Genomic DNA, 17341 nt, shown 5'->3' with positions numbered 1-17341 from the left:
AAAAAAAAAAAAAAAAGATATAAGAACTAGCTAAAAATAAGTCTGAGCTATATTAGCCAAACAGTGTTGTAATTAATATAGTTTCTGTGCAAATGAGCAATCTCCATTTATACACCTCCATTATAATTGTTTCAGTCTGGAGGTCTTAGATTATATGCAAAATGGTTCATCTTTGACTTAATCTGCTATCTTCAATTTAAGCATGTGTCTAAACTTGTGTGTGGCTGAATTTTAGTGATGTTATTTGAGAGAAATGATAAGTTACTGAGCATCTGATTCCCAGGACTGGATCCACCTCAGAAGGACAGCCCTGAGGCCTGTCTCTGGATCATTCTGGTGTGGACCCACCTCAGAAGGACAGCCCTGAGGTCTATTTCTAGATCATTCTTGTGTGGACCCACCTCAGAAGGACAGCCCTGAGGCCTCTTTCTAGATCATGCTGGTGTGAACTCACCTCAGAAGGACAGCCCTGAGGTCTCTTTCTAGATCATGCTGGTGTGAACCTACTTCAGAAGGACAGCCCCGAGACCTCTCTCTGGATCATTCTGGTGTGAACCCACCTCAGAAGGACAGCCCTGAGGCCTCTTTCTAGATCATGCTGGTGTGAACCCACCTCAGAAGGACAGCCCTGAGGCCTCTCTCTGGGTCAGTCTGGTATAAAAGGCCTACTGCTGGAGTTGAATGGGGATTTTTTTCCTCTGAAGTTCACGTTGAAACTATTGCTAACAGTTATTTAGAAGTAGCACCAAGTGGGACTTTTAGAAGGTTATCAGCTCTCTTTTCTCACTAGTCACATGATTAGTAGCTGCATTTGATTAATGGTTCCTTAGTCTGCTTTCTATTGCCATTAATAAAGACCAGTGTCAACAACAACTGGGAGAGGAAAGGGTTTACTTGGCCCACATGCTCTTGTAGACTTGGCCTACAAGTGGAGACATTTTCTCAGTTGGGGTTCCTTATCTCAGAATAACTCCAGCTTGTGTCAAGTTAACAAAATCCTAACCAGGACAAATAGAAGAACTAGTTCCCTCAAGAGTGGGTCATCAGCTGTAAAAGTCTATTTTGCCAAGTCTCTCATGTGCCCTGCCTCTTGCCAGGACATGCTGCACTGTCTTGGGACTCTGCCAGTGCTGTAGGAAATCCTTCATCCAGTAGACTTCAAGTTACCCGCCCACTTGGGTGTGGCCTCTTATACTATAAATGGTGATATAAAGCGTGCCCACTCTCTCTTCCTGTTGTTGGACTCAGCTGCTGTTTTCCCATTCAGCAGAGAACTGTGATCTGTGAGTCTACCCCTAAATAAATAACCCTGTATTGTACTCAATTCTGAGCTAGTGTGGGTTTTCTTTTTAGTGCCAGTAGCTGTCAGAGATGACTTACCCAGGATTTTAGCTTCCTACCCTGTAATCTACTCTGACAAAGCATCAAGTTATAAATGTCCAAAAGGATCCAAAGAAGGTAGATGGATACCTATAGAAATAGATGATCTATAAGAAATTAAGCACGCTGTTGTAATTTATGGCTTGCATTCCACATTTGTTATGGAGATGATAAAGACACAGGCTTCTAGCAATAAGGCTGCCCCACACGACTGGCTTCAATTAGTTTCAGCAGTCCTGAATGATGGGCCCTCACAGCTGTGGAAATGTTATTTGAGAGAAGAGGCAAAAATTTTAGAACAACAGGGAAATGCAAAAGGACTTGAGACTGACTTCACAAGATCAAATTCTTGGTGAGGGCACGTATGCTGTCCCACAGTCTCAAGCTCTTTACAATGAACAAATCTTGTCCCTATGCCACAAAGCAGCCTTAAATGCTTGGAACAGGATTCAAGAACTAGTAAAAAAATGAATCATATACCAGGGTTAAACAGGGCCAGAGAGAACCCTTTAGTGACATTTTACAAAGATTAACTAAGGCTGTACAAATAGGAGTAACAGACCCAGAAGCTAGATGAGTACTTACTGAATCTCTGGCTTTTGAAAATGCCAACTTAGAATGTAAAAAGATACATTAGATAAGCACCAGTGGATGAATGGATCCTGCATACAATGAACATTGAGACATTTGACTACAATACTGAACCTTGAGAAGGAGAAGCAATTTCCAAAGGTATGAGCAGACATCAAAATGCCAAATGTTTTGATTGTGGTAGAATAGGACATCTGAGAAGGGATTGTAGACAATGAATTCCTAGAAATAATGTCTCCTCTGGGAATGGCAAAAATAGAAGTTATCAACCTTCTGGATTATGTAGAAGGTATGGCAAACAAAAGCCCAACATTTGACCAATGAATGCAGATCAACAAAAGACAGTCAAGGCAACTCAATACCATCAGTAAACTCTCACAGGCCCCCAAGTCAAAAGTGGTCCTGTCATTCCCAGTCACTATGAGGGTATGTCTCACTAGAAAAATTTAAAAATCCAGAGCCTTTTATAAAAAACTATCTGTTCTGGATGATGGAACAAACATGGAAAAGGAATCAAAAATCCCAATGGAATATAGGAAACATATATTCTGGCAGACTCCTATAGATGATCAAAGACCAAAGCTGAGTATGCATATAAATGGCATTGTAATTGTTTGTTTGATAGACACAGGTGTGGATGTGAGTATCATTACTCCAGAATCTTGGCATCCAAATTGGCCTCTTCAAGAGGCAGATGGGAGAAAGAAGGGCGGAGTCATGGAGAAACCATAGAGCTGCTGCCAGAGACAGACTTTCTGAAACTTTGCTGGTTGGCCATGACCTCATGATCATGCACAAATTAATAGAAATGGGTTAAATTAATATGTAAGAGTTAGCCAATAAGAAGCTAGAGCTAATGGGCCAAGCCAGTAGTTTAAATAATACGGTTTCTGTGTGATTATTTCGGGGCTGAGCAGTTGGGAAACAAACAAGCGGCTCTCCTCCAACACAATACCTACTGACTGTGGTCCTCAGAAGCTTAAACAGTAACTAAGCTGATGGAATGTCTAATAACAATCTTAGGACATGAGTTTATACTGTAAGCAAAAGCTGAAGGAGGGAGTGACTACAGACTTCAAATAGTTCAGCTGTCATAGGGGTAAGGTGCTTTATTCTGTAGCCAGAAATGGTCAAATAAGTAGAGCATTCAGGAGGCAGATTTTAATTTGACAGTAGGAAACAATTAGAACTATGGGGCACAGGAATGAATTATCTTTTGAGTTACTAAGTTAGAACTTCCACTTCCAAAAATTCTCCATCTTGGCATACAGGACCAAAGATCATCCATGCAACCCATAAACCAAGGAATTCCCCTTTCTCTTATTAACCACTGTCTTCATCACCGTTCTATTGTGTGAAGAGACACCATGACTATGGCAACTCTTATAAAAGAAAGCATTAACTAGGGCTGGCTTACAGTTTCAGAGGTTTAGTCCATTGTCATCATGATGGGGAGCATGGTGGCATAGATGGTACTGGAGCAGTAGCTGAGAGCCACATCCTGGTCTTCAGGCAACAGGGAAAAAGAGAGAGGGACAGAGAGACAGAGAGAGACACGGAGGGAGATAGAGAGAGAGACAAAACTAAACACACACAAAGAGCGACAGAGAGAGGTAGAAAGAGAGACAGAGAGGGAAAGAGAGTTGGAGAGCGGGAAAGAAATGGAAAGCGAGGAGAAGGAGGAAGAAAGAAAGACTGGGCCTGGCCAGCTTGGACTTTTGAAACCTCAGAGTCCACCCCCAGTGGCATGCTTCCTCCAACAAGGCCATGCCTCCTGGTCATTCTCAAATAGAATCACTCCCTGATGACTAAGCATTCAGATATATGAGCCCATAGAGGTGAGTCCTATGCAAACCACCACAGAGGCTCTTTGCCATTATATAGCAAAACTGAATGCATATAAACAAAAAACCAGCATTTCTATTCTGTGGCATTTACCCAGCAGAAAGTACACACACATCTCATCAGAACACGAGAGCGGACCTTTCTCAGAACTGTTGCTACCATGACAAACAACTGGATACACCAGACATCCATCAGTAGAAGGACAGATAAATAAAATGTTGTCTTCATACAACTGATTTCCATAAAGGAAAAAACAAGCAAATTATTGCCTCATACAAATAGCAGTTTTCTATAATTCCATTTATGTAAAAGAGACAAGGCTAACGGGAGAGTAATGCGCAGTACCAGGACCTATGGCCGCCGTTCCCCTGAGTGCCATTCGATGGGGTTTCTTCTTACAAAGTCAGAATCATACACATTTTGTATTGTGGTTTTCGCTTCACATTGTATTTGAGTATTTCCCATCATTAAACAGACCCCAATAATCTTAAAGATTACTTAATATTTTTATCCAAGGTTAGCTATTCTATGACTAGGCTCAGTATATTTAGGAGGTAAAATAAAACCATAAAACATGTGATAACTGATACTACAAGAGCCGATATCCAAGCACAGTTACAGATTACTGCCGTTTACCTTCCTGTGTACAGTCTTCAGTGCTGGATTCAGAGATTCCTTGCTTGTGCTGATCCTAAAGTTCCAAGACTGTCTAATAGGTGAAGGCAATGACATTATCTCTCCACTTTCTTCGAACCAACATTTTCCCTATCAGAAATATGCACAAAATCTAGTCATTGAATAGTTCACTAAAAACAAATGTCACATGTTAACTGCTACTGGTCTAACGCATTAGCTGGTACACTTGCCTCCTGGAGGCTGAGAAGGCGGTTTTCCATTTTGTTGCAGATCTTTTTACACGTCACTGGCTTTTTTGTAGTGTAGAGTCCTTCATCTTCTAAGATGCGCGGCATCATGCCTTTTGGCAGTTTACGCTGGCTGGCCACTTAATGATAAAACTCAGATAAGCACTTTAAAGTTCACAGTGTGATAACTAATACATATAAGGTCAGTATCTTTTACCGCTCCAACATGCACATAAATCAGCACCCTGTAACATGGCACATGCATGACTTGTGTATTTTGGGGGAGTGTATTACCTGGAGAACTACTTGGCAAAAAAATATTTGCCTCCTGTTTTTGTATCTGCTCTTGATCATCTTCATATTCTGCAGCTTTTATTTCAAATAAATCCACTAAAATGACTTCTTCCGCAAAATCCTCGTCTCGGCCCTCAGCAACGTTTTGTGAACTATCACCAAATGCAGAGGGTTTGAAGTAACTATCACTGACTGATTTCTGTTGGATATCAAAAAGGAAAGATCAGTCTGCATGCTTTCCCCCATGACCAGTATGCAGATACATCGTTTCCCTACTGTGGCCTTCCAGTTCATCTAGCTCAGATCAAGTGCTTGCTGAAACTATAAAACCAGCCTGGTCTACAGAGCTAGTTCCAGGACAGGCTCCAAAGCCACAGAGAAACCCTGTCTCGAAAAACCAAAAAACAAAATGTTGTTGATAAAATAAGTTTTGCTGAATATAAAGGAACTCATTTAAGGTTACTGTTATATATTTTTATTGCTCAGTGTTCAATTCCCCAGTGACTGTTGCTGAGACAGAATAATACCTTAGGCCCCGTTCTGCCCTAGGGAAATGGTTCAGACACAGGACCCATAACGGACCTACAGAGATACAAGACCTATGTACAAGTCTTCATCAGACTTCCTCAGTTGTAAGATCTTTGATTGCACAGTGACACCTGAGACTGTGTCAGTAAAGTTAACCTTGAATCAGGGGGCAGAGCCAGCAACTGGCTGACTGGAATTAGCCATGGAGAAGCCAGGAATACGGATAGAGAAGATGCACAGGAAGGAGCAGGGAGGAGCTTAAGAGATTTCCTGTGCTTTCTTTGATCTGGGAAGTACGGAGAGAGGATCAGCTGGTCACTCCTCCTCTGCCACTTTGATCTTGATGGTTTTCACCCCCGATACCTGACTCCTGAGTCTTTATTGATAATCGAGCGACTGAGATGAGCATCCAATGTGTGGCATGAGATCATGCTGTGGCTTCTGAAGCCAGCACCCCTCCACCAGTGCTCAGGCTGCTTCTCCTGCCATCCCCCACACCCTTCCTTGCTGTGGCACCCCCACACAGTCAGGCCCCCAGGCCAGCCACACACACCTGCTGCAGGGACTACAGACACCTGGACACCCGCTGGTGCTAGTGCTAATCCTCTACAGAGGCTCAGAGGACATTCCATTCCCACAGGCTTCTGCAGACACAGATCTAATCTCACTTTAAAAGATGTGCTTCAGGCCGGGTGGTGGTGGCTCACCCCTTTAATCCCAGCACTCGGGAGGCAGAGGCAGGTGGATCTCAGTGAATCTGAGGCCAGCCTGATCTACAGGAGCTAGTTCCAGGACAGGTTCCAAAACAACACGGAGAAACAAACAAACAAAAAAAAAGAAAAACAAACAAAAAAGATGTGCTTAATAAACAGGAAAGGGTAATAGAGACCCCAGAGATAAATTACACAGTGCTTCCTTCACTTCAGAGGTTTTAAATGCTGATGAGAAAGGAAGAACAGCTGTGCAGAGACACTGGGTAGTAGAAAAAAACGGCTGGATTAAGTCAGCCTGTATATTCTAAAGATGTGTTGACCTTAGAATGGAAGCCAGGACATGTGTTACTTTGGGGACTAAGTTTTGCTTTTTTTTTTTTTCCCAGAGGAGAAGAAATGCCACCAAAATTGACAAAGATTAGACTCGAACAGGAAAGACCTCTAATTAAGAGAGGTGTTCATCAAACACCTTGGTTATTCCATCTAAACTAACTTATAAGACAAACAAATGCCTTTCATTTGTTCAGGTATAAAAAAAGAAAAAGAAAAAAATTATTACTAAAAGATAATACTTTTTCTGTTGCCAAAAATCATTTTGCCTTAACAAAGATATAATTTGCCAAAAAGGAAAACTCCCCAGAGTTAGGGTGGAAACAGGGCTCTATTTTTGTCTTCCCAGGAGAATAAAGGAATCCAGCTAAGGAATCTGAAGATCACTGGACAAATGAGACATCAGAAGAAGGAAGATGTCATCATGAGAAAATGTCCCAATAAAACAAGTCAACTGGCCTAGTGGTGTAGCACATTTCCATCAGGGTAGAATTTCATAAGTTTCCCAAACACTGTTTTTGCTGCTCTGTACAAACATAAAAGGCAAATGGTTTCTTTGTGGTCCCAATTCAATTAAAAATTAATGCTGGCTTTGAAGTTGGAACATGGCTCTCTCCTTCTCTAAAACCAAGAGTGCTTGTTAAAGAAAAATCTAAAATCTCTGTCTCACGTCTGAAGAGCTACCTGGTATTAGACAGGAGAAAAACCAAAATTAAGAGACTATCCTATTGCCACTAATCTCATAATCTTTGGTTTTTTATTTGATTCTTTAAAACTTTTCTTAAGGTATAAATATTACCTCAAAAAATTAATTCTAGAAATAAGCTTAATCTAACTTCCTTTACATGTTTCCGGGCTTGAGTCTGAAGCAGGTAACTAGGAATTAAGCTTGTGTACCCCAGATGTATTTAACAGATTATGGTCCTTTAACCTCTTGGAAAGAGGTTGGCTGGTTACCCCTCCCCTACTACTTCTTTGATCTATCATGTTTTCACCCCCAAAATCTGACTTCCAAGTCTTTATTGGTAATAGAACAACTTAGGAAAAACAATGCTCTTCCCTTTTGGTTTTCTCCACTCCCAAGACACATTACTTAAAAAGATGTGGCATAGATAGACTATTTTCTATAACGTATTCAAGAGAAAACAATAGAGGAAAGGAAGAAATTCATGGAAAAGTGGTTACTGTGAAATTATAAAATAGGATTATTTATAAAAGTTGTTTAAAATCAGAGTATAGGAAGAAATAGATATACTATTTTGATAAACATCTTTCTATCATGGTCATAAGTACGGGTCTACTCACAAAAAATTAATAATTCACTTGTTTCAGGTGACTATGTAATGTAAAATCTTTACATATTGAAGAAAATACCATCCAATTAAAAAACTTTCAATTCTGAAAATGTACATTTAAGGTAAGTAATAAAATAGAACCACAGAATCATTTTTATTTTTGTTTGCTTGTTTTTTGAGATAGAGATTCAGTATGTTGCTCTGGTCAGTCCAGAACTCACTGTGTAGTTCACACTGGCCTAAAATAAGACATGATCTCTCTGCTTTGGTCCTTCCAACAGCTGCTGAGCTGCATATGCATCCAAAGTGTGGTCCAGCACCCTGGCTCACCCAAGTCTTGTGACTACAGACCCTTACCTGCTCTTTGATCAACCCTAACAAATTTTTGAAAGTATTTTGGAGTTGGGGACTCAGCAACTTCTCTTTTCATTAACGATGAACTGGGTTTCTGATGACATCTTTCAGTCACAGTTTTTGTTGTTTTTCTCTCAACCTTCTACCTCATTTCCGCTCCCAGCATCAACATGAAGGACAGTTAACCATCACCCAGGCTTGTCTAGAATCATTCCCCACTTCCTACCTTTTTTTTTTTTTTTTTTTGGAAATCACAGAAATATTTTTTATCTGGATATCTTTGAGGAAGGTCTTTAGAATTCAAACAAGGTATGATACCAACAAGCAGAAATAAGATTTTTTTTGCCGGGGATCTCCACACAGAGGAGCTCCTTAAATATTCTTTTTATTTTATTTTATTTTATTGAGAAAAGGAAAAAAAAAGTTTCAGCCTCCTCCCAGCCTCCCACTTCCCTCCCCCTCCTCCCACCCCTCTTCCCCTTCCTTAAATATTCTTGCCACCAGCTAAGAAGGGTTCTCTGCCCCAGCTGGTGTTTCCATGCCAGTGTGCCTCTACAGCACTGGGGGCACAGCCAGCGTTCTCAATCCTGATGTCTGAGTACAGTGGGCTCTCCAGTGTGAACCCTGATGATGGCTCCTGACCAACAGGCATCTTTGAGAGTCTCATATAACCAGTCTTTGTTTTCAGCTTGGGTCAGGCTACAGTCTTAACTCAATAAGCCCTATATTTCTAACTCTTTCTCACTTAGTCTAATCCAACTGCTGTCCCAGATCATCACCTCCCTGGTCTTCAGTGTGCCGCTCACAGCAGAACACTCCTCGTGCTGTCAGCTGCTGGGTGACAGGGAGTCTAAGCTCAGAAGATCCAAACATAGATGGACATGTGAGCACTGTGTGACAAGAGGAGATGCTGTCCTTGACTGTCTCAAAGGAGCATCCCTCCCTGGCTGTGGAGAGATGAACAGAACCCGCTGAGAGCATCCTCAGACTTCACCCTCAGAGCATGGATTAGGTTGGACCACCACCCACCTTTCTCTCAGCAGGAAGGGGTCATAGTCAAATTTGGCCTCCTGAAAAGTAGATTTCTTCTCTATCTGACAGGAATGGTGGCTTCCCACAGCCTTCCATCAGGAAGATAGGTTTCCAAGATAACCCCATTCTTCTAACCTGGACCCCAGCATGCCTAGCCAGGCCCATGGCTGGCTTCTTTCATACTTGCTCTATGAGAAGAAAAGTGCACCTGGCTCCTGTTCTCTGCTGGATGGGATGAGCAGGGACAGAAGTTTCTCCTTTCCCAGAAAATACTACCCCTTAGCCTATACCTTAAGATGCTGGAAGGTCAGCTGGCTTAGTATTTAAGATCTTGGAAGGACTGAAAAATATCTTTTTTATATTCAAATATTGGTTGAGTACCTAATATGTTCCAGGAAGAAAATAAGTAGATGACAACATCTACATTGGGCAGTACTAAGACTTATGGAGAAAAACAAATCGGGGGAAGGGCTGGGTGGGCTGGGACTATTATTTTAGATACGACTTTCAGGCTCAGTATCTTCCATCAGACACCCAAAGGTAGTGAAGGATACAACATGAAGAAAAGACAGGACCTTCCAAGGTGAGGGTGCACGCCTGCAATCTTAAGACTCAGGAGGCTGAGTAGGAGGGTTCAGGGTTACAGGGAAAGACCCTGTCCCAAAACAAAACACAGTACACACACACACACACACACACACACACACACACACACGAGAGAGGGGTGGGGGATGTTGTGAGATATTTGATTACACTGTGTGTAAAGATGCCACTGTGATTGGTTTAACAAAAAGCTAAATGGCCAATAGCTAGGCAGGAGATATAGGTGGGAATTCCAGACAGAAAGAGCTCTGGGAAGAAGAAAAGGGGAGTTGCCAGCTGGACGCAGAGGAAGCAAGGCATGAGGAAGGAGAAGTAAAAGCCATGGGCCATGTGGAAGCACATAGATTAATAGAAATGATTTAAGTTATAATAAATAAATATATAATAAATATAAATATAATATAAACAAATATAAATATAAATAAATATTATAAATATAATATAAATAAATATAAATAATAAATAAATAAAGTTAGAAACAAGCCTAAACTAAGACTGAGCTTTCATAACTAATAAGAAATCTCTGTGCTGTTATTTGGAAGCTGGCCGGTGGGACAGAGAAAGACTCATTATAAATGGATCCATCTCCTGTCCAGCTCTGTCATCCTATGCCTTTAATAAATTGCTGGTTTGGGGGAGAGTAAGGATGTAAAATAGAAAAACAAATTCAACCTGCTGAGCAGATCGCCTCACGACTGAGTCTTCTTCCCCACTCAGGATAAAAAATGAGAGACCTTCATCCAGCAAGACTTCAGTCTGGGGGTTAAACAGCATCAGACAAGTGTTTAGTGAAATGGATACATGCATTGTCTACATTCAAGGTGAGAAACACTTCCCTAATAGGGCAGATGGCAGCTTAGTATATAAATAGAGACTGCTCGTATGTTCCCAACCACCCAGACCTGAATAATCACACCGGAACTCTACTAATTACAACACTGTTTGGCCAATGTTTCGGGCTTCTTACAACTTAAATTAACCCATTTCTATTAATCTGTGTATCGCCACGAGGCTGTGGCTTACCTAAGGTTCTGGTGTCTGTCTCTTTCAGCAGCTACATGGCGTCTCTCTGCCTCTGCCTACTCTCTCTATGTATCTCTTCCAGCCTGCCATAGGCCGGAGCAGCTTTATTCATTAATCAATAAAAGCAACACATATATAAAAGGACATCCCACATCATTAGTAGAAAACATGGACCAACAGAGCAGCTATTTTATCGGCTCACACCACTTAGTTGTGATTCATAACTTACCTTTACCTCTTTGCTTTTTTAAGTGTTTTGGTAACTATAGTAAGAACCAAAAAAGAGTAAAGCCAAAGTCCCCTTCTCTACCCTCTCATGCTGACCCCAATAGTTAGAGGGTTATTTCAGTTTAACCGAAAGGCTGCTCCATGTCAATGCTCCAATTTTCACGTGTTCTAATGACATATGCTCACACACCCACACGCCATGCCATCCTATTCCCACAATATTGAGTGGCATATCCTTAGTTACAAACCTAATTCATAAATAAATCCTCTTTTGTCCATGCTGCAAATTCAGATCCTTTGGAATACAAATCATACCACTTCTTTCTCATGCATATTTATTGCCTTAAGAGAAGGTTAGAGGGACTCAATTCCATGAAAAAAGTCACACTAGAAATCAAAGAATTTAAAAACACATGAAATGTGGAAATTTACCTTGTATTTTGTTTATATCTAGAATTTAGCCTCCACTTGCTCATACAAGCTGTCCCATTGTCTCTGCTTATCACCAGCTTCCTGAACACATAAACTTGTACTGAGTGTGGAAATTCTTATTTTATTATATTTTTATTTTATTATTATTGAAGCATGATTAATAAAAACTCAGAGACAGATATTGGGGTTTAACCTGAAGTCCAGAAAGGCAAGGCAGCCAGCCACTGGCTCTTTAATATCTATCTTTGGGTTTTTATTAATCATGCTTTACTTGGTGCCCAATGTGGGGGTATGAATTCACAAAAAATAAAATAAAATAAAAACCGTTTTCTTGAGGTTTTTAGCCTCAAGCCACAGGCCAGAGCCAGATCTAACCCTAGCCAGCTGGGTCAGAGAAAAACTGAACCCATCTCCCATCTACCCCATCTTAGCTGAACAGGCTTCACACGCCACAGGGTTGTAACAAAAAATATGGCTCCCACCAGCACCTCCAACATGAAGCTAGACTTTCAAAAAATTAAGGAACAGGGTGGACCCAGCTGCCAAAGATGTAGATTTAATCCCAAAACTTGGTAAGCAGAGGTAGAGGCAGAAGCAGGCAGACCTCTGTGAGTTCAAGGCCAGTCTGATCTACAGAGTGAGTTTCAGGACAGCCAAAGATACAAAGAGAAATCCTGTCTTTAAAAAAAAGTAAAAAAATAAAATAAAATAAATAAGAGTTTTTTTTAAAAGCCATGTAAAGATGGAAAATACACAGAAAGTCTGGATACTGTATGCTATTGTGTTGTCTTTGAGTTGTTTGACCACTGAGGAAGGAGCAACAGCTGCTAAAAGACATTTGATTATAAATGCTGCTGGATTGATCCAACCTATATATTTTGAAAATGCCTTGACTTTAAAATTTAAGTCAAAATATAAGTTACTTTGGAAAAGAGGATTTGCTTTTGTCCCCTAGGAAATGAGAGGCTGTGGATTCATTCTGGGTTAAGAAAAATAGGGGTTAATCAAGAAAGACCCCTGAAAAATCTCCAATAGGAGCAGATGGCCTAGGTGATCCAAAGTTTTAGAGAACCTCTGTTGCAGTTTCCTCTGAGTTCTACATCCAGAACAGCTTCAAGACTGTTGGCTGAGATGATCCAGGCTCACAGAATACTCCAGTCAGGACTTGATCATAACCTTAAATTTTCTTTGGGTTCCCATAAGATTATCAAGACCCCCAATCAGCAGGAAGTATCCTAGAAAACTATGCCCACATTCCCATAAAATGATTATGATGCATGTCTTTGTTTAGTGTGTCGGTTACAAGTTGTTATGGATAATGGTCATGAAAAAAGCTAAATGAAGGGAATTAGATTCAAGGTTCTTGTTTTGAAAAGAAAAGGGGGGATATAGATATGACAGGATAAAATGGTAGATTATTGAATCTGCTCTGAAAAGCTTAGTTTTCAGTCACAAGCTGCCAGCTGAGTGGTTACCAGGGACATTACAGTCACTGCCCCCCTTTCTGCCTTGCTTCTTCAGGCTTCCCATGACCACTTTCCCTTCATGTGCCCCCGGTGGGTCCCTAACCCCTTGCCATCTGGAAGTGCCCAGTTCATGAGTTGCCATCTGCTCAAGAAAATTCTGTGAAATGTTAACGTGCTTACGTTTATCTTTTAATAATATCTTATATAATGTATCAGGACAAGAAGTAATGCCATGTGGGAAGAGTGATTGCAGGTGGGCATGGGGGTTCTTTTATGGGACAATACAGATGGCCTAAAACTGGGTTATGGTGTTGATCACACAGGTCTATAGTTTAACTAAAAGATTTTGCATTGCATGCTAAAAACGGACAATTTTTTTTGTTGTGTAAAATACACCTCCATAAAGACTTTTTTGTTTTTGTTTTTTTTTTAAAAAGCATTTTTCAAAAACAGTTATTCACCTTAGACCATTGATGAATCTTTGTATCAGTGAGCAGCTGAGCTGAGGACTTTTCACCTTGACTGATCTGAAACACAAAATTTTACAATTTTGCATAGGAGACCATGTAAGTCTTCGGCCCAAAATGAATAAAAATAAGACTCCCTCACTGTTTTTCTAAAGTGTGTTTATGTATATATACATGTAAACATTTATTTACTGAAATGTCATATGTAATTACTATGACCAGAATGACTTCTCTTGGTTTAGGTTTTAAAATCACAGTGGGTGTGTGCTGACTGGTCTTATGTTAACTCAACATAAGCTGCAGTTATCTGGAAGGAGGGAACCACAACTGAGAAAATGCCTCCACATGATCCAGCTGTAAGGCACTTTCTTAATTAGTGATGGGGGGCAACCCAGTGTGGGGGATGCTATCCCTGGATCTGTGGTCCAGCGTTCTATAAGAAAGCAGGCTGAGCAAGCCATGGAAAGCAGGACAATGAGCAGAATCCCTTCATGGCCTCTGCATCAGCTCCTGCCTCCAGGTTCCTGCCCTGCTTGAGTTCATATCCTGACTTCCTTAGATGAGGAACAGTGACGTGGATGTGTAAGCCAAATAAACTCCTTCCTCCCAAACTTGCTTTTTGTTCATGGCGTTTTGTCACAGCAATAGAAACCCTAAGACATTAAAAAATAAGGTTTATTATAACCCGTGTTCCCCTAAAAAGGTCATTCTAAAAACAGAAAGCAATTAAAAGCATTACCTTAGCATTTTTTAGTTTTTCTCTTACTTTGCCTCTCAGTGTTTCTGTTATGTTTCGATTTTCTTCTGCATCTAAATCAAGACATGAATGTTATATAGAGTTCACATGATTTTATTACAATTAATCAGTGGTAAGAGCAAAAGTACTCATTGCACATTTTTGCACCTGCGCCTAACCATCCTGATGAGCGGGAAGAAAAGGCCAGGGTCCTACAAGCACTCAGAACCCGGTGTCCCTTGCCCTTTCTCATGGGGAACAGTTTTATCTGGGGTATATCGTATTTTTTGGTAACTTTCCCTTCATCACCTTCTTTTGCTTCTTCAGATATCAGCCAGAGTCTTTTTTTATATACAAGCAAAACATAAAACAGCTCAGACAAAGAACCTTTGGGGTTTCCTTGATAGAAAAAAAAATCCCTTGAGAACACTTCTCTTCCATATGGAATGCTCTGAGGTATGAACCAATGTTGAAGATACATAAGGTTATTATTATTATTATCATCATCATTATTATGGAAGAATGGACTCTTAAAGGAAGTGTACGCACACCAAGCCATTTGTTACTTTCTACTGCTAATAGGATATTCTGAGAAAGACAATGGTGTACACTTCTGAATACAATGTAAAGAAAAAGGGAAGATGAGTTGGTCATGGTCCCTTGCAGTTCACTTTTCCTCCCCTTCCTGTTGAGCACTTGTAAGCTGTGCAAGTAGGAATGGGGGTAGGAACGGAGCTAAGTCACAGGAGGTCTTCTGCACCCACACATACTAAGATCTAACCCAGCCTCAGACACCAGCGAATCCTCCACGTATACAGCTAACGATGGAGAGAATGGAGCATGGAGTTCAGTTTCTAGCTAGTTCCTTGAGCCCATCCTATGTTATACAGGAAGTCTAGTTTATGTTTACACTCTAGAATCCTGAAGCTCTAGAGTGGGAACGATCATTTATGTCTTTAAAACTAAAAGTCAAGGCTGTTAGAGTGTGGCACGCTTATGGAGAACCTTTTGAGAGATGCCTGTCCGTCATTTCTTCTGTACCGCTGTACGCTGCTCCTGACATCTGCTGGGGAAAGCAGGGAAGGTTAGACGGCATCTGGCAGTTATTGAACAGCTTTCTTATGATGTCATCAACCTTCCAGACATCATCTCCTGTAAGATAATCAACTCATATTCTTCATCTACTCAAACTTGAATCTTTTTTAGTAACCCATATGAGTTCTTTATATATGATTGATCCTAAAATTAAGTAACCGTTACCTGTAATATCAGAAAAACTTTAAATGACAAAATCTGACCGAGACTTAGCTCTTTGTGCTTACATACTGCCAGCCTCATGTTTCTTCTGGAAAAGTCTGATTAAATTACACACATACAAAAGTACTTTAAAAACCCAGCGTTACACCAGTGTCACGGCTTGAGGATTTCTCCATAGTGTCTGACACACACACATCTTCCTTCTGAAAACTATGTTGTCTTCTGTTCTTAACTACTTTCTCCCTAGTATCTTCAGTGGCCACAATGTTCCCCGTTGCAGAAAGTGTACTCGAGTGTACCACCAAAGTGTACTTTGGTGGTACACTCCATGGCCTCTCAAATACTTGTCCTTAGCTCTGACTTCTCTCCCAAATCATCAGAAACCATTTCAGCTGCCTAACGATAGGAGGAACTGAGTGTCATCATTCAAAGTTCAGTGTGTTAAGATTTGTAGTTTCTCAAAGTTCAATCTCCTAAAGCAACTGTTCTCACACTGTGGTGGTACGGAGTGAGAGCTGGCTTTAAACTTTAATTTTGAGATATATTATTATATATCTTATAATTTATTACATACTCTTGAAAAAGCAGTTGTACCTGCTGACCAAAACAGTGTGAAGCTGGAGTGGGGAAAAGTAAAAAGATGTTTATTAGCTTCACAATTACACTAAAAACATGGATTCGGGAGCTGGTGAGATGGCTCAGTGGGTGAAGGTGCTGGTCACCAGTGCTGGCGACCTGAATTCTATCCCTGGGGCCCACATGATAGAACGAGAGCTCTAATACCCACAATTGTCCTCCAACCTCCACAGGTGTTCTATGGCATGAGTATGTATGCATGGATACACACACAAGTAAACGTAATATAAAAAATTAAGATTGGACTCATGTTGAAAATCAAAGGAGGCTATCAACATGATCGTGGTTTGAAAAAACTAATTTAACAAGAATCTAGTCAATGGACTTTTCAAAATCTGCCAGTGATTCCTGTATCACAGTTAAAACTCCTGGATGATGTCACCATGAGCTGATATGTCCGTTCTCACTAACCACCAACGTCATCGTCAAGACAGCTAAAGACACCACTATAGTGACCTGGAAGTGACGACAGAACACCGACCTTGGCAAGAGATTGGTCGAGGGAGATCTAGCTTTAATTTCCAACAGTTTTGTCAAACATTCCTCAGCGGGGAGGGTGTTCTGACCTAACTTGTTTGGATTAAGGAGACCGTCACCCCTCCTCCCATCTACAAAGCTAGCATTAACAGACAGCCGAGGGAAGGAGGGAGCAGCATGCATCCCGACTAGAGGAAATGCTGTCAGGAATATCTTCTACTTCATTGCTTGTTTTTACCTCATATTTGGAGTTTTAATTACTGCTTTTGATTTTCAGCCATTTAGTTGTTTTTAGCTCGATAAAGCCTTAGCAGATTCAAAAGGATCAAAGTGATTTCTTGTATCAAGTCATAGAATGAAACTTGCGATTGACAGCAGCTGAAATCCTAGAAATTACAAACTCTTGGAGACTGAACTGTCTCTCGAAGAAACAGTGCATCCTTGAAGAAATTGAGGAAGAAACGTAAAAGTTCCAAAAGTCAAAGGAAAATAAAAGTGCAACTTATCCAAAGCCCTAGGCAGAGGTTCTCAACCTTCCTAGTGCTGCGACCCTTTAATACAATTCCTCCTGTTACGGTGACCAGAACCATAAAATTATTTGTGTTGCTACTTCATCACTGTAATTTTGCTACTGTTATGATGTGGGAATGATTTCTTATTAATAAAGAAACTGCCTAGGCCCATTTCATAGGCCAGCCCTTAGGTAGGCGGAGAAAACAAAACAGGATGCTGGAAAAAAGAAGCTGAGTCAGTGAGTCGCCATGATTCTCCTACTCCAGACAGACGCAGGT

General features: G+C 40.7%; 1 protein-coding gene across 1 annotated transcript in view; it reads right to left on the bottom strand.

Annotated features, from left to right (window-relative positions):
- Positions 1-17341, bottom strand: part of Cc2d2b (coiled-coil and C2 domain containing 2B) — an 83451-nt gene that overhangs the window by 60466 nt on the left and 5644 nt on the right. Inside the window, 7 exon segments of the mRNA XM_026781655.1 lie at positions 4453-4581; positions 4683-4819; positions 4974-5172; positions 10501-10595; positions 13438-13504; positions 14184-14261; positions 15187-15243. Of these exon segments, the coding sequence (XP_026637456.1) occupies positions 4453-4581; positions 4683-4819; positions 4974-5172; positions 10501-10595; positions 13438-13504; positions 14184-14261; positions 15187-15243 (762 nt within the window).

The sequence above is a fragment of the Microtus ochrogaster genome, chromosome 8 (genome assembly GCF_000317375.1).
Source record: "Microtus ochrogaster isolate Prairie Vole_2 chromosome 8, MicOch1.0, whole genome shotgun sequence".
Classification (NCBI taxonomy): Eukaryota; Metazoa; Chordata; class Mammalia; order Rodentia; family Cricetidae; genus Microtus; species Microtus ochrogaster.
The sequence above is the reverse complement of the archived record's forward strand: the minus strand, read 5'-3'. Positions and strand labels throughout refer to the sequence as shown.